Raw genomic sequence first — 23,595 nt, 5'->3', positions numbered from 1 at the left:
TTCACCAAAGCCTCGAAAGAAGGTGGCATTTGACCTTCCAAGGTGGAAGAGAGACATCCACATCCAACGCGGTCCGAGAGGAGGTACCTAACAGGGGTAGTCATTGGGTCAGTTGCTGGACCACTGAGTTTGTTAGCTTTGATGCGGAGACTTTCAGATGTCATCAGCTGGGCTGGGACCAGACGCAGGGGGACCTGGGCGCCAGGTTTTGGGGACAGATCTAAGTCCCTGCCATGCAGAGTGGGCGCTGTACTCTCAGGGCAGTGGGCAGCAGGCGAAGGAAAAGAAATACTTGGTTGCTTCTCCCGCTGGAGTGCCATTCGCTGGGTGGCCGGGATGGTGGCTAGGAGGCTCTGCTTGTCTGTCACACTTGCAACATCAATCAGCCCGGAAAGGAGGTGGGAGGGGTAAAAGTTCCTGCCTGTGACCTGTGACCGCCGCACTTGTCACATGCTTTGCCTGCCTCCTAGTGGCCACTTCAGGGCATTCTCCTGCAGACTCCTGTATTTTCTCTTTCTAAAGCGGTGGCTGCGAGAATCCTGTGGCTGGCAGCCAAGTCCTGGCTGTGTGTGACGGCCGATGCATAGCCCAACGTCCCTAGCTTTTTGTGTGGTCTCCTCAGGCATCCGTTTCAAGGATCACGTGTCAACACTGCACACGTGCTAGCGTTGGGCTTGGCCTTGGAACACTGGAGGTGACATAATTACAGGAGGGCTGCATTGACACCATTCCGGGAACTCGGTGGAATATCCCATCTAACCTCAGAGCAGCGCTGCGTGGCAGGTACTATTCTTCCAGTACCTGGAAGGAAACCAAGGCCTAGAGAGGGTAACTGACGTGTCCAAGGTGGCCGGGTCCCAAGAGAGGAATGACAGAGTCCAAAGCACTGTCTTCAGAGCCAGCCCTCTTAACCCCTTCCTTATGGCTCCTCTCCTGCCCCGATGGACCTTACAGACACATGCATATTCCCAAGTCAAATGATACAGAGCACCTGCTGGGCGGGCAGGGGAGGTCCGGAAGGCGTCACATGATGACTTCAGGAGACTCGAGGCTTCTGGGAGCTGGTGACAGCCCCTTGGGGGAGCTTGTGCCTTCCCTGGACCTTTGAGGAAGGGTGGAACTTGGCGAGATGTGTCTTGGAGGCTGGGGCAGAGGTAGGGTGCAGGCAGTCAAGGGCGGCGTTTTGACTCTGTGCTGAGGTGAGAAGCAAGGCGTGGGGCGCTGAGGAGGCCGGGGCCGAAGAGGCTGGAACAACACAGGGAGGGAAGCATCTCGAAGGGCCTTGGACACAGGTGATGATTTCATAAGATCATTTGTTTAAGACAAAAGGTCAGTCTCCTTGTCGAGCGAGGATCTTCCTCCAGAAAGGCGGTCACAAACCCACGAACCAACACGAATGGCTAGACTCACATTTATTCCTTTGTTAGCTGATTCAGTGAAAAAAAGTCGATCGCACGGACACCTGCTCTGCATCAATCCCGATTTCTGCCCTCAGGTGCCTGGTGGCCCAGCGACGGAGAGACAAGCAGCCACCTGAAGGGCATTAGAGGGGCACCTGGGTGGCTCAGTCTGTTAGGCGTCTGACTCTTCATTTTGGACTCTGGTCATGATCTCACGGTCGTGAGTTTGAGCCCCACCTTGGGGTGGGGTTTAGGGATTCTCTGCCTCTCTCTCTCTCTCTCTCTCTCTGCCTCTCCCCTGCTCACACGCTCTCTCAGAATAAATAAACTTAAAAAAAAATAAAAAATAGGGGCGCTTGGGTAGCTCAGTTGAACAATCCGACTCTTATTTCGGCTCAGGTCATGATCTCACCGTTCATGAGTTCGAGCCTCACGTTGGGCTGTGCACACATTGGGCATAGCCTGCCTGGGATCCTCTCTCTCTCTCTCTCTCTGCCCCTCTCCTGCTCTCTCTGTCTCTCTCAAAATGATACACTTTAAAAATTAAAAAAAAAGGAGGGGGGCATTGCATGGGAACACCTGACAGCTGCATGGGTTAGAGAGCATCACGGTGGGGTTCCACAGCCGGTGGCACTCAAGCTGTGACCTGAGGGTTAAATTGTATGCAGCTGGACAAAATGGGTGGGGAGGGAAGGAGCAAGAAGGCAAAAAACCCGGGGCCAGAGCAGCACAGCAGTTCTGAGGAACAAAAGTGGATTGTCCTGGCCAGGGCTTCACACTGGAGAGGGGAACGGGTCAAGAAAGGGTGCTAGAAAGGTGCACATGCCCACGACGGGCAGGACCCGTAACCCGAGTGTAGACTGTTCAAGAAGCAACGGGAGCCATGGAGGATTTTCAACAGGGAAGCAGCGGTGTCTGATTTGCCATTGAGGCGGCTGCGGTGGCTGCTGCTTGGCCCGTGGGTCCGAAGGCCGAGAGAGAAAGCAAGACCCGTCAGGACGCCGTGGCAGGAATGCAAGAGACAAGGGTGGTCAGGGAGAGGGCGGGGCTCAGATGCTCAGTGCGCGGGCTGGATTTCAGGGCGGGAAGTCCCCCCACCTCCCCAGGACCTCGTGCCACCCGCAGGACCTTGTGCCAGGCGGGCCGCGGGGTGGAGGAAAAGATAAGACCGTTGACTGCAAGCGTCTGTCTCTCAAGGGGGCTGACGTTCCCGGCTGGATTTGTCCCTTCTCAATAAAATAAATACGAGTGATCACTGTTCATCCCCAGAAGTCGATTTCTCCCTTTAAACTTCCCAGGGGAAGGAAGGAAGACAGAGATTGGCCTTAGCTTTACTGATGGGAAATGTCTCCAGCCTGAAGCTGAGCTTGGCGACTAGAAACGAAAGGTAGGACTTTCAAGCTGGCAGCAAAATCTCCAAAAGGAGGTGTAACCAAGTGTGGTCACCTGGTTACAGTCTATGAGTCCATTTCTTCTACTTAAAAAATGCAAAGTCGTCGGTATCTGAGCAAAGTAAGTCCTCCCCCTAAGGGTCATATCAAGTGATGTCTTTGAGCCTCCAGAAACTTAGGCCAGTTTCTGTCCTGCTTCAGCATCTGAGCGGGGGGTTCCTTACTGTCTTTCAAGGTACAGAACCAGACATTGTGGTACACTTCACATACACTTCATTTGATCCTCATAAAACTCAAAACCGTCAGAACATTTTTTCCATTTTATAGATGGCGAAATTAAGGCGCAAAGAGATTAAGTCATTTGTTTCTACCGTTTTGGAGAAACTCAACCCTGAATTTGACCCCAGATCTGTATGACTCTAGCTTCGTCACTATAATAATCCTCAGGTCTACACAAAACCCCCACAGCCTCGGTTCTACTCTCCTGATTCCTGTCAAAGGGCCCGATGTAACTGAAATCAACTTGACATTCATAACTTAAGAATGTCAAACGGGCGCCTGGGTGACTCACACAGCTAGCAAGGAGTAGACCCGGGAGTCAGATCCTGGCAGCCTGGTTCCAGACTCTAGCCTTAAGAAGTACCTTAATATAGGGGCGCCGGGCGGCCCAGTCGGTTGAGCATCTGACTCTTGACCTTGGCTCAGGCCATGATCTCATGGTTCATGAGTTCAAGCCCCACATCGGGCTCTGTGCTGACAGTGCAGAGCCTGCTTGGGATTCTCTCTCTACTTTTCTCTCTGCCTCTCTCTCCCAAAAGTAAATAAATAAACTTTAAAAATATATTTAAAATCCTGTAGCACAAAATATTCTTTCTTCTCATTTAGTGACAAAATTGGGGCCTTATTATCAATAGAGCATTGTAAGTTTACCTCTTGAGGGCCACTCCTTCCCCATCTCAATAAACAGCAACGATGCATAAAGCATTTAAAAAGGAAAGTAAAAAGGCAAAGCCAGGCTAAAGAATGAGATAAAGCCTTCCCTGCAAGATGGTGACCGGGGCACAAATGAAACCTCGCTGGGTCAGTGCCTGGAAGAAAAGCCTCTCCCGTGTGGGAGAGAGTATGTGTGTCCCTCTTGAGGGAGAATATGGGACCAGGCTCCCTTCATAAACCCAGGGACTGAGGGACAGCTTCCCCAATTCATGAAAGAGCTAAAATGAAGTTATTGCCAAACACTGTCCGGGATGGGGGCTTAACCCCCATGACCTTGGAAGCCTTGCCAAGCTGCCCCCAGATGCATGGCTGAATCTGCCAGAGCCCCAATGTCACCAGGGGGTGTGATTCCCAAAACAGCTCTATAAAATCCTGGCTCAGCACTGGGGACTCCGAAAGGCCTGGTAAAAGAGCCTCAAGCGTCCGACTTTAGCTCAGGTCATGATCTCACGGTTCGTGAGTTCAAGCCCCATGTTGGGCTCTGAAAAATAAATAAACATTAAAAAAAATTATAAATGGGGCACCTGGGTGGCTCAGTGGGTTAAGCATCCGACTTCGGTTCAGGTCATGATCTCACACTCCGTGAGTTCAAGTCCCGCGTTGGGCTCTGTGCCGACAGCTTGGAGCCTGGAGCCCGCTTCGGATTCTGTGTCTCCCTCTCTCTGACCCTCCCCTGTTCATGCTCTGTCTCTTGCTGTCTCAGAAATAAATAAACATTAAAAAAAGAGAGAGAATTATAAAAAAAAATAATAATAAATAAGTTTAAAAAAAGAGAGAGAATTATAAAAAAAAATAATAATAAATAAGATGCAAACCAGGTTTGGAAGGTTTTAGTATGAAAAATGAATGTGGAATGTAAACTATCTCATCAGAACTTTTTATATAGATTACAGCTTGAAATAAGAATATTTTGGGAAAAATGGGATTAAGTAAAATATATTATCAAAATTAAATTAAAAAAGAGAGATAATCCAGTGGTCACAAAGTAGCCAGAATGGAAAGTATGCAGGGTAGAACATTTTTCTTTTTTTTTAATGTTTATTTATTTGGGGGGGGGGTGGGCAGAGAGAGAGAGGGAGACCCAGAACCCGAAGCAGGCTCCAGGCTCTGGGCTGTCAGCGCAGAGCTCGACGTGGGGCTCCAACTCACAAACCGTGAGATCATGACCTGAGCTGAAGTCGGACGCTTAACTGACTGAGCCACCCAGGCATCCCTGAAATATTTACTTTCTTATCCACATTTCAGAGCCTCATATCCAATCCTCTTGTAATAACAATTATGTACTATTTGGGACAGGTCCTCTGGGTGGTTAACTACTAGGAGGACTTTAAAAAAAGGAAGTACTTTCTGAGAGATCCAAGAGAGAATTAGAGATTCATACACAGGCTACCTTTAGCAGTAGTCAGAGCACAGGAAAACCCAAACAGAAAGCAAGCCCTTAACCAAAAAAGAGACAACCAGAACTGCCCAAAACAGGATTTTAATGAAATATTTTATGTTTCCAAACATAAGAAAAAAAGATCTTTTGCCAATGGAAGCTCTTTAGGTGGTTGTAACTATCTGCTTCGGTTTATCACTATCTTTGATTTACATCTACCTATATATAAATAGCGTTTATTAAAATTCATATTTAACACAAACTTTCGGAAGTGTTTACAGGTAAAAGGAAGGAGCAGTGGGGAGGGGGGCTTCTTTGTCTTGGAAGCTGCAGGGAGTAACAAGAGCCTTCCTAAAACCTGAGGATGATTTCACCCTTTTGCCATGTCTGAGCTGCGTTTGTCGCCAGAGAGGACACGTGCAGCCTTACTGAGCATTTTTCGAGGAACAGGACAAGATAGGAATCTACATTATCATCTTCGGTGGTAGATGTGGGTCCTTGAAAGACCACAACGCCACCTTCTGTAACAGCAGTTAGTCTCTCCAAAGCAGGCCAGAAGTTTCTATGGGCAGATAGATCATTAAGCGGCTTTTAGCGGATCATTGTCTCTTAGGCCGCACTTCTGGGTTGGAGAGCGTGTTGGCCAACAAGGCCAATCAGGCAGTGAATGGACAGGCAACAAAGCTCCAGTAGTCCTTCCCTGATGAAAACATTTCGACACCTGAGAAGTGAGTGAGTTATCCCAATCCAGAAACATGGCGTACGGACGAATAGGAAATATCCAAGCGTTATAATCCAGTCTGCGTTTTCTGTGTGAATTCAACATGGAAACACCTCACAAGGAAATGCCAGTAACCTGTACAAAGATATTTGAGATAGAAACATTCAGAGCACGTGCAAACTTTCCTCGAATATTCTTCTCAGAGTGGAAAGTTTACAAAAACAATAGGATCTCTAGAGTCAGTACGGAGGAAAAGGTACAGGCGAAGTGGTCTTTTCAGTGATTGCGACATCGCAACAAACTCATAGCTTCTATTGATTTATGGAGGGGAATCAACCTAGGGATAGACATTTGCATTCACATGCACGGATGCTATTCACACCCACACCCTCTGACTCGAGTTTAGACCCGAGAGTGTGTTCCCAATCTTTTCTCCTCTGCACACACACTTGTACACAAGTCATGCTACTATATTTACTTTGAACCGGCTCTGTCTTCCCAATGTCCTTCACGTCAGAATCATGAGACCCTCCAAACCCGTAAATATATTAGCTCTAGAACCTAACAAATGAAAAAGTAAACACGCCCTGTAAACACGCGAACGGTGTGGATGGTCAACAGCGATTAAGAACTCATTCCGACGCTCATTTTGCTATAGATTAGTAGATACTCAGAACTGAGTTGTTTTTTCACATTCAGCCAGGCTTTGTCTTTTATTTTCGTGTTTGCAGTTTCCATTCTCAAGTTAGCTCGCACTGTCCTTCTGGACCATATCTTCAATTTTCTCGGCAAGAGCGCAGAGATTGGCTTTCCTGAGACCTTTCACCAGAGCGTAATATGCGCCCTTCCTCCCATGGAGCTGGTACCAATTCCGGAGCAGTTGGACTTTCTGTTCAGCTGTGTCTTGGAGGTTGTCGTTCTTGATCTCGTCTATTTTGGCTTCGTTGATACCATTCTTCCGCACAAATTCTCTGACTTGAGTTATTTTCATTTGTTCGGCAATGCTACTGATGTATTTACTCAAGTCGATGTCTGCAAAATAGAGGACAGTCTCTAAACATTGGTTTCTCTAAATGAAATGCTCGTAGAAAACCATGTTTACTTCTCCTCCAATAGTATTAAAGATACTCGTTACATCCTAGAGATCGAGAGACCTGGTCGGAGGGGGTGGGCAGGAAGCAAACCCCCCCCCCCCCCCGTGACCCCAGTAGTGCGCTCGATGACCCAGGCAAGTCACGTAACATCTCGGTACATGTTCTTTTCTCAGCTATAAACTAAGAGCATTGGGAGAGATCACCTCTGACGTTCCCTATGGATTGGATGATCAATGACCCACAAAGTTCAATGGCAGGCAAGACTCTACGATCTTCTCTCTGACTCACAGGCCAAGGAGCAGGACTGAACAGAATCATGAATATTATTACAGAACCAGGAATACACCACTAATAACAGAGTCTGCAATTCAGCTGATTTGGCCCCCAGGTCAACTTAAGCAGGCGTTCTATAAAAACCAGTTTATGGAGGAAAATTCTCTTAAGCCTCAGAATATACTGTCTTCTTGCTACCCAATTCAGTTTTCACCGTGAGTATTAGTTATACATTCAAACACACTGTCGGATAAACACTTGACGGTGAGCAGGAAGGACTGTGTTTAACAAGGAGTAAGACCTGCGATATGTCACTGAAATTAGCCCGTAAACGCCTAAGGAAGCCATCTCCATGAAATGAAAAGACAGAAGCCTTACCTGCGAAATTCATCGGCATACTCTCCTGAGGGGACAAGAAAAAGGGAGGGAAGGAGCAAGATAAATAAAAATATATTTGTATATAATATTCTACATGTAACTGTCTAATTCTTCCTTAATACAAAGGAGGTACAATCAGTAGCTTGATGTATAAAATTAGCTAGACTACATGATTGAGAAGGGTTCTCCCACCATCCAAAGTTTTATGCTGCCCGAAACTAAGGAATATTAGCTTATTTTTTAGGCAGGCAAGGAATCTAAGGATTCATGGAATGTGCTGAGATGATTTTTTCATATAGACTCGTGAGAATAAACATGACAAACATAATTATTCTACAATTTTCTTTACAGTTACTATTCTTCTTTTTGACCTGAGAAAATGGTTTAAGTTGAAACTACTTAATAAACCCCAACTCTCACCGAGCCCTGACCCCAAATGGAAATCATCATTCATCAAGTGACCTGTTTTCTCTCCCCACTGTATCTTTTGCTATCCGAAATGCTTTGATCCATGTTGATAAAAGATATGGTGAGAGAGAAGGTAACAAGTGGCTGGAGCGAGCTGAGTTGTGCCTTTGCGACAGGCTTTCAGAGTTTTCTGTGTGCCCGGGGCTCGGATAATGAGTCCCTGCTCTCGTAAAGAACGTCTGTCCGCAGTGTGTCTGCAGGGATAACACCAACACAGAACACAGGAGCTTGGCCACGTTCTCTCTCCAACTCACACTGAGCACACTCTCATACTTACGTTATTTGTGTCGGGGCTTCTTATAAACTGGGCACCATATCTTAGTTCAGTTCTTTTTTAAACTTTATTATTTTGGGAGAGAGAGAGAGAGAGAGAGAGAGAGAAAATCCCAAGCAGGCTCCACACTCAGTGCGGCACCTGACGCAGGGCTCGATCCCACCAACCATGAGATCATGACCCGAGCTGAAATCCAGAGCCGGATGCTCAACCGATTGAGCCACCCGGGTGCCCCTTAGTTCATTTTTGATGCCCCTCTAGCCCACGCACACGCACACACCATAGGTGTTTGTTTAAAAACAAAGAACAAATAAAAAGCTGAATGACTACTTTCTCTGTTTTCTTAAGGAAGCCGATGCACGTTTCAACACCTACAGTAATTGAGACTGTAGATTCCCGGCGGCCATTCTTCGTATTCCTGTACTTTTTCAACACACCTGAAAGATAAAGAGATTTCTATCAGACTCGGTTCTCAGGCTTGCAGGAAGCCTGTGCGAACACACTCTCCCACGAAGAGAAGCATGAGAAGGAGGGAGCAATTCCCTGAAACTTAACGTGACCAATACCCAAGAGGCAGCATTGTCCCGTTTCTGGAAATCCCAGCCCCCTCGGTCGAATGTTCTAGAGGTATGTCACATTTCACGCGAGTCATCCATTCATCACACCCTGGCCTAGCCTGAGGCTGGCTTCTCACTTATCATGGGGCCCCGCCGCCCCCTTTCACCAGCTTGGAGTTGGGTGCGTGTCAATTGCAGAACACAGAAGCCAGAGGATGTGGAAAGTTGGCATCAGCTTGCCACGGGGTGACATTTCATGCCTGGCAGTTCAAGTACATACTCACACAAATAGCTAAGTAGACACACTCAGTGTGCGTGTGCCTTCAAGTCAGTAGGAGATGCAAGAAAGGAGTGGGTACATCTCCAAGCACAGTTGGTGTCTATTTGGTCTCCGAAGGCAAAGCACCCTTTTCATCTTCACCTGAACCGGAGACAGTGATTTGTTCCAATGGGGAAGGAAAAACCGGATGCTTTAGAGTTCTCAAAACCTGACACCGTTCTGTGCCTTTATGAGCAATTTTCCTGCAGTAATTACGAATATACCCAATTGGGGCTTATGTGTTGACTTTCTCGGTAGCCCTGGCATAAACTACACTGCCAAAGTATTTTAAATTAAGGGGGAGAAATAAAAAATTAAAAGAAAAACCCATGGAGTTTGAAAAAGGAGAGGAGGCACAGAGAGGATGAATTTATTAAGTGTTCCCTGCAGGCTTGCCCAGGAAGAACCTTCTTGTTCTCTTTTTTTTTTTTTTAATTTTTTCAATGTTTATTTATTATTGAGAGACAGAGAGAGACAGAGTGCGTGCAGGGGAGGGGCAGAGAGAGAGGGAAACACAGAATCTGAAACAGGCTCCAGGCTCTGAGCTGTCAGCACAGAGCCCGAAACGGGGCTCGAACTCACAGACCGTGAGATCGTGACCTGAGCCGAAGTTGGACGTTTAACTGACTGAGCCACCCGGGCGCCCCACTTCTTATGCTCTTAATGCATGGGACCATCTCAGTGAGCAGTAAAGGATGACTTCTTGTCCTTGGCCAACTCAGCTGGGGCCTGGATGAAAACATCCTTATTCACAGGGAGGATGGGAATATCCATTCGGGACTCCAGAATAATTGTTTAAAAACAGTAGCTGAGGGATGGCCGTACCCCTCATTCTTATCAGGTCTCAGGGGGGTGCATCTGGTGGCAGGAATTTAACAACACAACAAGGTTGCCTACCTGGCAGTTTTCTTATGGGTAGGAGACAGATGGGAATTCTTGTGAATTACTACCTCCCAAGTTATTTCATCCTGCAGTTTGAACACAGTAAGAACTTACAGCAACATACTAGTGCGGACGGTAGAATCGGGAGCAGGGCACAAAGCCACAGAAGTTTGGAGCTGGATCCTGTAGGAAGAAACATGGAGCACTGCACGTGAAACCAAGTCATCTGTGAGATTAAACAGAGTACTCCCAAAGAATCAGAAGGGATTGGCTTTTCGTCAGATTCTCCAGGGGGGACGAGAGAAAGGAGAATACAGTCATAAAAAGAAATAGTCACCTTGTTTACATTTGGTGTTGCTGGTTGGTGTGCAATTCTCAAGGATTCCATGTTCACACCTAAAAATGAAAGAATACAGAGGAAATTCAAAATGCCTGGTGGACTGGCTCCTTGATCGTCTGCAATGACACACTATGCACGCAGGGCCATTTTATTTATCTTTGCATCTCTGACAAACATATTCCCTCAAATGTTGCTAGATTAGCATCTGACGCTGGCACAAATTCATAACATGATTTATATGTTTGGGTGAGAAATATCCCACAGAGTGGCGATGTTTTAAAAGACAAAGAGTTGAGAGGCACCTGGGTGGCTCAGTCGGTTAAACAACCGACTTCGACTCCGGTCATGATCTCACAGTTCGTAAGTCCTTGATCTCGGGGTCGCAGGTTTGAGCCCCACAGTGAGCGAAGGGATTACTTAAAAAAAAATCTTTACACTGCCAAGAATTACAGAAAGGTAATAAAACATTGACAATTAGGAAAAAGGATGAAATGGACAAAGATCTTAAAACTGGTAGGAAACAACTTGAAATCATAAACTGCCAAAAAACGATTTCAAAACAGTCCCGCTGAATTATAAAAAGACCCGAGGACAAGCACTACCCAGGATACTGCTTAGAAATCCCACCCAGCTGGCCAGTAGAGATGTCAGGGCATCCAGTGGTGATGAGGACACTCAGGAGGAAAATCCTTGGGGTTTTCTTCAGACAGCTGAACCCTGACAGTCAGATTGTCAGATTGCCTGAATGAGATCGGTTCAGCCGATTCCCTAAGTAAGCGAGCTAGGATAAGTTGCTTATCCACCATGAGCCTGTTTCCCCATCAATAACAAAGAGATAACATCTGCATCCAACAGTTATGGTGAGAAGAAAATGGAATGGAGATTATGAGGTATTTAGAACTATTATTACAGCTGACCCTCGAGGATATGAGGCTAGGGGCACTGACCGCCAGCCCCCCCAATGCACACCTGAAAATCCGCATACAGCTTGTGACTCCCCTAAAACTTAACTACTAAATAGCCTACTGTTAACCAACAGCCTTACTGATAACATAAACAGTGGATTAACATATTTTGTATACTGGGGCCCCAGGGTGGCTCAGTCCGTTAAGCATCCGACTCTTGGTTTCTGCTCAGGTCATGATCTCATAGTTGTGAGATAGAGCCCCACATGGGGCTCTGTCATAACAGTGCAGAGCCTGCTTGGGATTCTCTCTCCCTCTCTCTCTCTGCCTTCTCACACTCTTATCTCTTTCTCTCAAATAAATAAACTTAAAAATACATATTTTGTATACTGTATGCATTCTATACTGTATTTTTTCTTTTTTGAGAGAGAGAGAGAGAGAGAGAGAGTGCAAATGAGCGAGGGGCAGAGAGAGACAATCCCAGGAGGGGCAGAGAGACAAAGCGAGAGAGGGAGAGAGAGAGAGAAGCGGGGCTCACCCAAAGAGGGGCTGGAGCTTACCTGATGTGGGACTCAAACTCACGAACCGTGAGATCATAACCTGAGTCGAAGTCAGATACTTAATGACTGAGCCACCCAGGCAACCCCTATACTGAATTCTTACAATAAAGTGAGCTAGAGAAAAGAAAATGACATTTAAAAATCATAAGGAAGAGAATATACATTTACAATGCTGCACTAGACTTGTTGAAAGAAACTCACACATAAGTGAACCCACACTATTATTCTTCTTATTTTCTTAACATTAGTCCCTACCTATCCTGTCGCCATGAGGCACTCTCAGACATGTGGGACTAGAAGTAAGGGCTAGGTTGACTGCCCATAATTTAGAATTTTCTAGTAAGTAAGAGACATAAGGCATCATGTCCCTACTTGTCAAGCCAACGTTCCCAAGGTGAAATACAAGTTTAAGGCCAGGCACATGAACATAATGCTAAACGTTTCTATTTGCACAAAACAATAACTTACAAAGCAAAAGCTAATATACAACACATATTAGCCACCCTGACGTCACAGCAGTGAGGCTGACAGGAGAAGTATTATCTGCGTCCTCTGAGTGAGGGAACTGGGGGTCAGGGAGGCTAGCTGACTCTGCTCAAAATCCCCCAATTAATCAGAAGAAAAGTGAGATGCGCCATCAGGTTTTCTACCGTTGGGTCAAAACTAAGATCTGTAGCATGAAAGACAACACCTTTTGTCATCTGGCCCTGGCTCCTTCTCACCACACCCCGGCCAGCTACTCTGCTCTCTGGAGTGTCCACCTGTCTCTCGGCAGATGTTGTTCCCTGCTCGAGATGTCCCAGCCATCTGTGTACTCCTGGGAATGTTCTCTTTCCTCTTTCAAGACTCTGGCCACGTGTCATATCTTCACACCCCGCCCCCCACCTCCCCTAGCCGAGGGGAAAGGTTCTCCTGTAGAACTCATAATACCCTGGGCGCAAGTCTCTTCTGCTGTTCGACACACGGTGTTGGCCCCATAACCATTGTTTTTCTTGACTCTCTCTGCCTCTGCCTCTCTCCTGAGACGTTTGATGCCAGGAACATGGCTTGCTCAGAACATTTGTTAGCTTACGTAGCTCGCGTACTATCCAGCACATAGGAGATGTTCAATCAACGTTCGGAGATTGGATGTTTGAATGAACGAAGAGGCGAAGCAAGACTAGAACCTAAATTCTTGACTCCCAGCCAGTGTTGTTCCCCCCCCCAGGAAGACATGGTCTATCAAGGTAGATCTCTAGCATTTTGATCAAAGAAAGATGAAAACTTACATCATGCACGGGTTACAGTGGTCACACAGAGAGACGTTACAAAAAAAGTTTGATTTACATCTGCACTTGGTATTCTGGGTCCGGGTACAGGTTTTTTCCACTTCTAAGCCTAGAAAGCCAATTTTCAGACTATTAATTAGAGCAGCTGGTTATAAGTGGACCCTGCAAATGGTGAGCAGGGGCCACAAGAAGTTTTGAGATCTACCGCTTAAATCGGCACATTTTCCGTAACACAGAGAGTATTTACGTGGCAAACAGGTAACCCCAGGTGGAAATAGTCGAAATCATTTTAGCAGAGTTTTAAGTGAGCAGACAATCCAGCAACTAATGCCACCTCACTTTTGCTTAAATAGTTCCCCTGTTCTTCTGGAGCCTGGCTGCTCAGGGCCTGGGTTGTAGACCAGCAGCAATCAGTATCACTTGGAAGCCTGTGAGAAATGCAGAATATCAGGCCCTGCTCCAGACCCAGTCAGTCAGACCAAGGCCAAAGCCCTCACTCAGAGATCCTTATTTTTTTTTTTCAACGTTTTTTATTTATTTTTGGGACAGAGAGAGACAGAGCATGAACGGGGGAGGGGCAGAGAGAGAGGGAGACACAGAATCAGAAACAGGCTCCAGGCTCCGAGCCACCAGCCCAGAGCCTGACGCGGGGCTCGAACTCACAGACCGTGAGATCGTGACCTGGCTGAAGTCGGAGGCTTAACCGACTGCGCCACCCAGGCGCCCCCACCGACTGCGCCACCCAGGCGCCCCCAGAGATCCTTATTTAATTGCTCTGAGGTGGGACCTAACAGTTGACATTTTTCATAGCTCCCTGGGTGACCCTAATGTACAGCCACAGTTGAGAAACATTGCTTTAGAGCCTGCGTGGGGCCAAGGAAAGCTTTATGTCCAGAGATTTCTTGATATCAAATGAAACTGGGAGTATTTGTTACATTTGAATCTAGGTTCTCACAATAGATTGGGACAGTCGTAAAAATTCAGGTCCCCCGTTGGAATTATCAGGACAAAATCGATCCTCAAAGAAGGGGGAGCATTCCACGCACCTCTGGATTCCTCTGTCCTTGTATCAGAAGGCTTCTGAGCTCTTGAGGGCCACGACAAGAGCATAAATCAAGGTGGCGAAAAAATGTATGCAATTTTGATCAGGGCTGATGAACCCTGTTCACCAGGTTCGTATTTAGTTATTCTGGGAGAAATGCCTGGATTTGACCCGCAAATGTGTAGACAGGTGATTAGCCTGGTACCTGGTCCCGCTTCACCCCGACCAGCTCCATGCTGCCCTTTTCTGTGTGCGCACATAGTACGAGAGTAGGCCCCAATCTCAAATTGGATTATGCATGGTTCTACGTGGAGCCCCAGGATTGGTCTTTTTGATTGCTGTTAAAGACGCCTACCATGCTCTCCATCACAAATTCTACATCTTCTGCATCTGGGAGAAAAATGGCTCCCGTCTGTGTAGTCCTTCCCTTCTTCACAGGGTATACAAGACGGTCTACCCCCATCTTCTTCGCAGTCGGCAGCTTTTCGTGTGCCTGCCCAAGAGAGAGATGGAGCGAGTGTTTGAGCACAAGGTGGTCACGCGACAGCATGGGAGACATGCAGGTACGACAACAAAATGGGGGTCAGGGTTGTTGGGCTAACGAAGTACAAATACAACGGGGGAGAAGGTTATTGTGAAAATCACGTCAACAGACAGGACGGCTCCCAAGACTAAACCTAAAAGAGTAACTGAAGGAATGTGCCTACAGACCTAGGATGATTAACAATAGGATTATATATTTTAATTTTTTTATTGTTTATTTATTTTTGAGAGAGAGAGAGACAGAGTACGAGCTGTGGAGGGGGAGAGAGAGAGAGGGAGACACAGAATCCGAAGCAGGCTCCAGGCTTCGAGCTGTCAGCACAGAGCCTGACACGGGGCTCGAACTCACGAACCACGAGTCAGACGCTCAACCGACTGAGCCTCCCAGGCACCCCAGGAGTATATATTTTTTAAAAGCTTAAGATGACCAAATGCACTTGAAGAAATGCCTCTAGCAACCTTTTTTGCCAGGAGGTCAGAGGTTGGTATTCATTCAATTTCTTTCTGTTCCTTTGCCATTAAGGGATAGAGTACGTTTGGATGGGAAGGCATGAACGTATTTATAACATTTATCATCAGTTTTTTTTTTTATCTCAGTACACACAATCATGAATAACATTCACATTTCCTTTACAAATAAAGTGAGTCACTGTATTGGTGTTAGTAAGCTTTATACAACCATGCTTTCTCCTGAAAATTCATTTATTTAACAAGTGTTTATTCAATGCCTATTGTGTGCCAGGCACTTTCTAGGAGCCAGAGATGCTGCAGGAAACAAGACAAAGCCTAGATCTTCAGGCGCTCCGTGTTTCCAGGGAAGAAGCAGAAAATGCACAAGTAAGTATATGATGTCAGGTGATGGTAAGTGCTCTGGGGAAAACATGGGGGTAAGTGCTATGTTGGGCAAGAGCTAGAGAAGGAAAATCTAAGAGGAAGCAGGACTCATGACCCCAATTATTCATGGTATAACTAATTAAAAGAATAAACAGAGTCTGTCTGCCACACACATGTGCACAGCAACAATAATTTAAGCTGTTTTTCCTGGATACGTAACTTTCTTAGTAACACGATAGCATTCTTTCTGATAAAACAAAATACTACATACACAAATTATGCAATTTAAACATGGGTGATATTATCATAAACTAAGACAATAGTGTGCCGATAGAAAAAAATAAACCAATTGTGAAAACCCAGAACCGACTTCAAATTCAAATACAGTGCTGTATAACATCACAGGGATGCTTAAGAAAACTGAGCCAAAGTTCAATTTTCCTCGCTTGCCAGTGGTAGTGTTATACTGGTTTCTAAACGAATCGGCCTCCCTAGCGGATTACCTTGCACAATATGCCCAGCCCAAGGTCTAGGGCATGACAGGCATACAAGAAACCCAGAGTTTTCTCTCCTCCAATGTATACAACCTAAATTTATCAAAGTATCAAAAGTGAGCGGTTGTTTTCTTGCAAATCAGATTTTAAAATACATGCGTTTCTGAAAGTGATAGTACACCTGCTCACCGTAGAGACTTTGGAAAAGTTAGGGAAGTATAAAAAGCACCTATATGTCAACCACTCCGAGAGATTCACTATCATTTTGGTGTGTTCTTAACGCATATGCGCGCACACGTACATGCGAGTATATGTGCATGCGGTGTGTGTGTGTGTGTGTGTGTGTGTGTGATGTATTCAGTGTACCACAGAATCCTTCTTATCGGATATGGTGAAGGGATGGCTTTTTGATCAGTCAATCAAAAGTCAGTTCACGTAGAGAATCATTGAAAAAAATACTGTAAATATTTCAAATTATGAAACATAACTATATAATGACTTCCCAGTCTGATGGCACAGAAAAAGTTGTTATAATTCCAGATTCTTCCTCATGTAAGTGACATCCAAAATGCCTCCTTTCTTGTTTTTCTTCCCTTTCCTCCCTCCCTCCCTTTTTTCTTTTCTTCCTCTTTTTGATGGAAATAAAACCTTCAAGATACCAGTAATTTGTACGAAAAGCTTTCAAGGACTTTGTGATTTTTCCATTGACTTTGATCTCCTCTCGTTCATCAACAATTCTTTCAGCGACTCACCTTTACTGAAATCCTGCAAACATGGAAATGAGTTTTCATAGGAATAAAATCTGCCTTTTCTCCGTATTCATATAGCATGGGTTTATATAATGGTTGATTAAGTTACACATGAATATCACAGCACCCATGAGCATAAAAAGAGTTGGAAGCAATGTGAATAGCGATAAGCCTACAATTCAACAGGAGGGAGAAGGAAGGGCAGCGGATCAGTGTGCATTCGTCACCGCCCAGGATTCTTAGGGATGCAGCAGAGACAGTCGGGGAATCCAACCGACAGATCAGTGAGAAATCCCCTCAGGGAATTTACACCTTGAGGCTCATGTCAGAAATATAGGAGAAAACATGATATATTTGCTTGAGACATTCTAACTTTTGAATACTCCCAGATTTACTTCACCGATCCCACATCACAGGGTACTACAATGAAATACCATGCATACAATATTTTCCTTTACATTTGACTACTTTTTACTTTTTTTTGATGTTTATTTTTTTTGAGAGAGAGAGAGAGAGCACAAGCAGGGGAGGGGCAGAGAGAGAGACACACACACAGAATCTGAAGCAGGCTCCAGGGTCTGAGCTATCAACACAGAGCCCAATGCGGGGCTTGAACTCACCAACCGCGGGATCATGACCTGAGCTGAAGTCGACGCTCAACTGACTGAGCCACCCAGGCGCCCCTATGTCTGATGATTTTTAAAGACCTTTTCCCCATAAATTTATTACTGTAACAGTAGGCATGAACGTTTTCAAGTTTTTGTTCCGTGTGTCCAAATTTCTTTCTTAAAAAGTTAGTAATAATTTACATTCCAGTCGTGGTTTCTGAGAGTTCTTATCTCACAAGCAAGCTCAGCGGGGCTGAAAGCACTTCTTCAGAGAAAATAAAACAAAGCAAATCAAACAAAAAAAGCAAACACAAAAATTCTTGACAGTCTGATACGCAGAGCCTCTTATCCATGTTTGAATTTGCAACTTACACTTTAAAGACATAAGGATCTCAACCCAGAGGCCCCATGGGTGATGTTTAACAAGGTATAAAAAAGCTAGGAAGCCATTCTTTATTCCCATTTGGAGAAGATGAAATAAATGTGTAAAGAGGATTAAGTCTAAGTGGGTGGGATTCTAAGGGAGATTTTCCATGAAGGTTATTAAAAACTGGACAGGAGCCCAAGGAAGGCTGGTAGGATCTTTAGACACAGGACCTAAGCCTGTTCAGCTGCTGGAGTTCTGGAAGCCTGCAGACCCACTACGAAACCTACCACGCTCGGTGCTTATTGGCTGTGTTAATCTATGGCAGTCCAGGTGCTCCTCCCCCTACCCTCCTGCCTCCCTTCACCGTGCAGCTGAGAGGGGTTCATGCCGGCAGGAACTAGCCCTCAACTCTACTCCATGTTGAAAACCAGGCTTGCCCCACAACTGCGTTTTTGCTAAGCTTCGAATTTGCTTGTGTTCGAAGGATTTCCGATCTGAAATTGGTTTGCGTTTCAAAACCCTGGTGTTCTAAAATTGTTGGCCTTTGTCCACTGCTTTTCTCGCTCACCGAGTCGCAGCTGCAAAAATGCAAATGTATTTTGCAGGCTCCAGAGACCTTCCAACGGAAGGGAATTGCTAGACACATCTCTGAAGGGTGGAGGGTCCCTTGCTTTCGGAGCCCCACAATTACTATGATATACTATGATATATTTTAGTCGGGCCCATTGTGATGAGTTTTTTTTTAAATGTGTTTTTATTTATTTTGAGAGAGAGATAGAGAGCAAGGAGGGGAGGGGCAGAGAGGGAGAGGGAAAGAGAGAATCCCAAGCAGGCTTCACGCCGTCAGCACAGAGGGCAGATGCGGGGCTCGAACTCAAACTATGAGATCATGACCTGAGCCGAAGTCAAACGGACTGAGCCACCCAGGCGCCCCTGTGATAACCTTTAACATCCACACATGAGTCTTCTTTTGCTCCTGAAAAATAGAGCTGAAGAAATGTTCTCCCTCCAGCAGCACCTGTCATTTTATAGATGGTATTTATTTGTACCCGCACCCAACAAGCAGGATACAGTTGAACTACGTTAGCGTCCGGAAAGTAATTTCCCAGTTGTTTCTCTTTCCAGCAATGCTGATAAAGGAGAACCAAGCACTGCAAACATTTTTTCTCCATTATTACTCCGTGCTACGCCTCACCCTGACTTTCCAGCTAACGGCTGGATGTTTTGGGTCACATACCAGGAGGGCATGGCAGACAGCAGAACTGGCTCCCACGATGCAGACCTTCCTTGCATCCAGGCTCCCCTTCGGTAGCGTTCTTACTCAATTTCAACAGCTTGGAGTTGACATCGGTGACCTGAGCACTGTCGCCTCTGAACAGTGATCCGGCAACAGAGGTAAGTATCTGAAAAAGGAAAGCATGAGCAAACACTGACTTGTCAACCAGGCAACGTGGTAAACAGGGGTGACCTGCCCCGAATGGTTACATTTGGTGTCGCACAGGCAAAATCCACGTGGGGCTGCCTCCTTCTGCTGACTCACCTCCAGAAAAGGAGCACGCTGGTTGTGTGCCAATCCAAACTACTCTATTAATGGCATCGGGGATGATAGGAGCCAGGATTCTGGGCTCAAGTGAACCCTGGCCCCCCAGTTACCGGCCCCGTCACTGTGGGTAAAGTCCCTCAAATGCTCCCAGTCTCCATTGCGTTATCTATAGAGTGGAAATAATGTCCTTTTCGTGAGTTTGTTGTGATAATTAAACGGAATACGCCCTTAAAACTCTTCACGCGATTTCTGGCACATAAGAAAGAGGTGCCCAGTAAATTGTATTATTACTGTTTTCTTAATTACCATTATTGTTATTGTCACACAGCTCTAGTGAGGGACGTCGTGACGTACGAAAACCAGTAAATTTCAAAATGACTGATTGCGGTGTGAATCCCGGCTTTTCTACCAACAGTGTGGCTTCAGGCAATTTATAAAACCACCCTGACCCTCAATTTCCTGACTCGTAGGTGACGACAGCACTTTGTGTCTTGGAGACTTATTAGGAGGATAAGAAGTGATAGCTTCTCCCAAACCTGGCATTTAGTTTATAACAAGTTCTATTTCTTCGCTTTTTATACCTAACCACAGAACAAACAGTTTTGATGAAGTCTGGTCTGGTTGTCCAACCATACAATGAATCCGATGGGATTTTCTTCACCTTTGTTCAGAAAAAAAAAAAAAAAATGAACTTTTAGTGGAGAACCAGTCTTTAATCTATTTTCAGTTCCCTTCTTCTGGAGATAAAAGTCCATCGGTTTAAGTGATATCGGTGTCAAATTTATCTTAGTCAGTTACACACCAGAATTCCTTGGAAAAACGAGCCCCCCAAAATGTACGGAAGCATTTGGACATAATCTCTGGTTGGTTCCTTTCTCTGACTGCCTAAGTATTTTTGGTGTCTCTAACCATAAATATAAATAATTCCTTCTTTTAGGTGGAATATGTGAATTCTATTGCTAAGCATCCAAAAAATTTAAACTCTTAATTCCGAAGACTTTTTTTAAGGTCATTTTTCACCGTTTTCACGGCACATATTATTTTTTTCTACTTTATGCCATAGTAATAATACCGGCATCTTCTGAGTCAAGAGAACTAACTGTTCTTCACGTATAAGCCCCTGCACACAAGTTCCTACGTCTTCCCTTCTAGCCCCTCCCCGTATGTCACCAAAGCCTGTGTCCCCTTCAGGTCACAGGATACCACGGGACTTTACAGGAGATGAGGTAGCCCTCTTTTCCTCCTGGGATGGATGTGCTTAAAAATGCATTTCTAAAATTCGGTCTTCTTCCAAGAGGGCGAATGACACCAAAATATCAAGAAAATATCTCACTTGACCGGGGTCTCTCGCCAGCAAAAGGTAGGACTTGTCTGAGTCTCCAAATGCCTTTCACGGTGGCGTTCTTTCCCTGCACCCAAGAGACAGGGGCACTTACTACAGGCTATAGCCTGTACATATGCTTTCTATGTGAACACTTCTGCGTAAAGAACTGGTATCCAGATCAGAGGAATAATGCCTAAATATGCTGGCTTCACTGCCTCTTCAATCCCACAGACGTTCCTTGAGCACCTACTACACGCCAGGTTACAAGAATACAAAGTAACATTGATTGTAATAGACAATGAGTATTAAGTGTCCAAAAACAGATTTGCAGGCAGGTTGTTTGTGGTGCATTAATAATTTGACATTGTTTTACACTTTATATTGGCATGCCTCTTACTTTTTAATTTTTTTTAAGTTTATTCATTCTGTGAGAGACAGAGAGTGAGCAGGGGAGGGCAAAGAGAGAGGGAGAGAGAATCCCAAGCAGTCTCCACACTGTCAGCGCTGAACCTGATGCAGGGCTTGAACTCAACGAACTCTGAGATCGTGACCTGAGCTGAAATCAAGAGTTGACGCTTAACCGACTCAGCCACCCAGGTGCCCCGGGATGCCTCTTGGTTTTTTAAAAGACTTTTTTTTTTTTTTAATTTTTTTTTCAATGTTTATTTATTTTTGGGACAGAGAGAGACAGAGCATGAACGGGGGAGGGGCAGAGAGAGAGGGAGACACAGAATCGGAAACAGGCTCCAGGCTCTGAGCCATCAGCCCAGAGCCCGACGTGGGGCTCGAACTCACGGACCGCGAGATCGTGACCTGGCTGAAGTCGGATGCTTAACCGACTGTGCCACCCAGGCGCCCCAAAAGACTTCTGAATCTATGAGCTTTTTCTAAGCCAAAATGTGCAACTTTGAACAAAAGATCTTTATTAGCATCCAACTCTCTTTTCCGGGTGACTGTTCCCCACTTCTTACTTTATCTGTGGGTTATCCTGTCATCCGGTTAATATCAGTCCCTCTTCTAGATCAGAGAATCAAAAGCTAATGCATAGTAACTGAATTGGGCGTCCTGGGAAAAATAACGTGACGGTAAGCATAGCAAAGTGTTGACTGCTGAGATGGGAAGGGCTTTCCAATGAAAATTTTCCAAATTTTTAGGATCCTTATTCCAAAACCGTCTGGCTGTTCTATATGACGGTCAGGGATTAAACATAGTAGCCATCTAACATTCCAGGCGTCGCCAGCACGTACAAAGTCTCGAGCCAGTGTAAAAATCTCCCCACTGCCGGAAGTTACCAGGGAGTGCTGTTTGCAAAAGATAACGCAAGACTGGATGTAAGCACCCCAAATTCTTTCCCGTCGTCAGGCACCTCCACGGCTGTGAAGACGGAGGTCACAGTGAGTAACACTCGCTCTCCTCTTTCAACTCCGGTTTCCCACCAGAAACTGAAGAAAACGGTACATATTTAAACTCAGAAGAGACTGACGGGGACTGAGCCAGCTCAAATTGACACGTGAAAAGTGCTGAGAGCTGATACCCAATCCTGTGTGCGTGGGGGTCTCCTAGGCCCAGGGGGCCCCATCCTCCTTGGTATTCTAATTCCATCCAGTATTGCTGAGACAGTGTTACGAGCGGGTCCACGAGTCATTCTTGGTTTAGGCGATAAGTGCTCACATCTTACACTCACGGGTTGTGATACGAGTGCGATTTCTGGAGAACCGTGCGTCTAGTCGGCTTTCTAGAGCTGTCTAAAACCAACGTACTTTCTAACTCACGTTGTTTTTGTTTCACAGTTTTTTTTTTCTTTTTTAAGTTTATTTATCTATTTTGAGAGAAAGAGATGGCGCACGAGCAGCGGAGGGGCAGAGAGAGACAGAGAGAGGGAGAGAGAGAATCCCAAGCAGGCTCCGTGCTGCCAGCACAGAGCCCAACGTGGGGCTCGAACTCATGAAACTGTGAGATCATGACCTGGGCCCAAACCAAGAGTCAGACGCTCAACCGACTGAGCCGCCCAGACGCCCCGGTTTTGAAATTTTTCATTGGAAATCAAAATCCACTGTCCCCAATCCATCGAGACATTGAGACATGTAAAACCCGGGGTAGAGCATGGAAAGACACGACTATCACTGGCCACGAGCACAGACATCAGGCCCAACCTCATTTCATGTCTGATCACATCTGCTTCACAGAGTTGAGCTCAGGTGAGCCTCGGAGACTCACGTTAAATAAGAAAAAGAAAGCTGATCTGAAGGGCAGGCAGGTGACTGGTACAAAATGTGATGTAGGCTGTGCCCCGTGCTCCATACAGCTTGTATTTCCTTTTTGATGGTTGCATTAACTCAAGTTTGCAGTATGCAAAGATTTAACCCAAACTGTCCGGGCAGGAACTGAGGCATTTGGACTGTGACAAGGCAGGAAACCCACAAAGAACTAAATGATCTGAATGCTCAAAAAAAAAAAAAAAGAAAAAAAAAAGTTTGCAGAAAAGCTGAAAAGGCCCGAAAATGGGTTAAATTAAAGGTCTGACATGTGAAGAAACTAAGTCAGATGATAACCAAATGGGAAACAATGAAAAAGAAAAATAGTTTTATGTCTCCATCATCCTAAAGATGAGAAAGTCAGAGAACCTCAGTTGTGTATTCTGCTGGGAATATTCTCTAACCCATTAATCCATTAATTAACTGAGCAAATACTTTGTTGGGTACCTATGTGCCAGACAGATGCCTGGAACAGAGCACTGAACACGTAAAGACTCTATTCTCATACAGATTATATGTAAGTGAGCTGTGTTAGTCAGGGTTCTCCAGAGAAATAGGACTCCGAGAGAGAGAGGATGTGTGTGTGTGTTTGTGTGTGGGGGAGAGAGAGAGAGAGAGAGAGAGAGAGAGAGAGA

The 23,595-nt window shown here is 45.6% G+C and overlaps 1 protein-coding gene across 2 annotated transcripts in view; it reads right to left on the bottom strand.

The window, feature by feature from the left end:
- Positions 1-5,248: 5,248 nt before the first annotated feature.
- Positions 5,249-23,595, bottom strand: part of FAS (Fas cell surface death receptor) — a 24,844-nt gene continuing 6,497 nt past the window's right edge. The window contains exons 2-9 of one of the 2 annotated variants that reach the window (XM_040454267.1): positions 19,076-19,241; positions 14,599-14,736; positions 13,202-13,310; positions 10,466-10,524; positions 10,243-10,311; positions 8,746-8,807; positions 7,629-7,653; positions 5,249-6,915 (exon numbers count right to left, since the gene is read on the bottom strand). In XM_040454267.1, the coding sequence (XP_040310201.1) occupies positions 6,629-6,915; positions 7,629-7,653; positions 8,746-8,807; positions 10,243-10,311; positions 10,466-10,524; positions 13,202-13,310; positions 14,599-14,736; positions 19,076-19,241 (915 nt within the window). In that variant the 3' untranslated portion in view covers positions 5,249-6,628. The remainder of the gene's footprint in view (positions 6,916-7,628; positions 7,654-8,745; positions 8,808-10,242; positions 10,312-10,465; positions 10,525-13,201; positions 13,311-14,598; positions 14,737-19,075; positions 19,242-23,595) is intronic. The other variant, XM_040454268.1, reaches the window with a different exon arrangement.

This window comes from Herpailurus yagouaroundi, unplaced genomic scaffold, assembly GCF_014898765.1.
Source record: "Herpailurus yagouaroundi ecotype Mexico unplaced genomic scaffold, PumYag 211, whole genome shotgun sequence".
Lineage (NCBI taxonomy): Eukaryota > Metazoa > Chordata > Mammalia > Carnivora > Felidae > Herpailurus > Herpailurus yagouaroundi.
The sequence above is the reverse complement of the archived record's forward strand: the minus strand, read 5'-3'. Positions and strand labels throughout refer to the sequence as shown.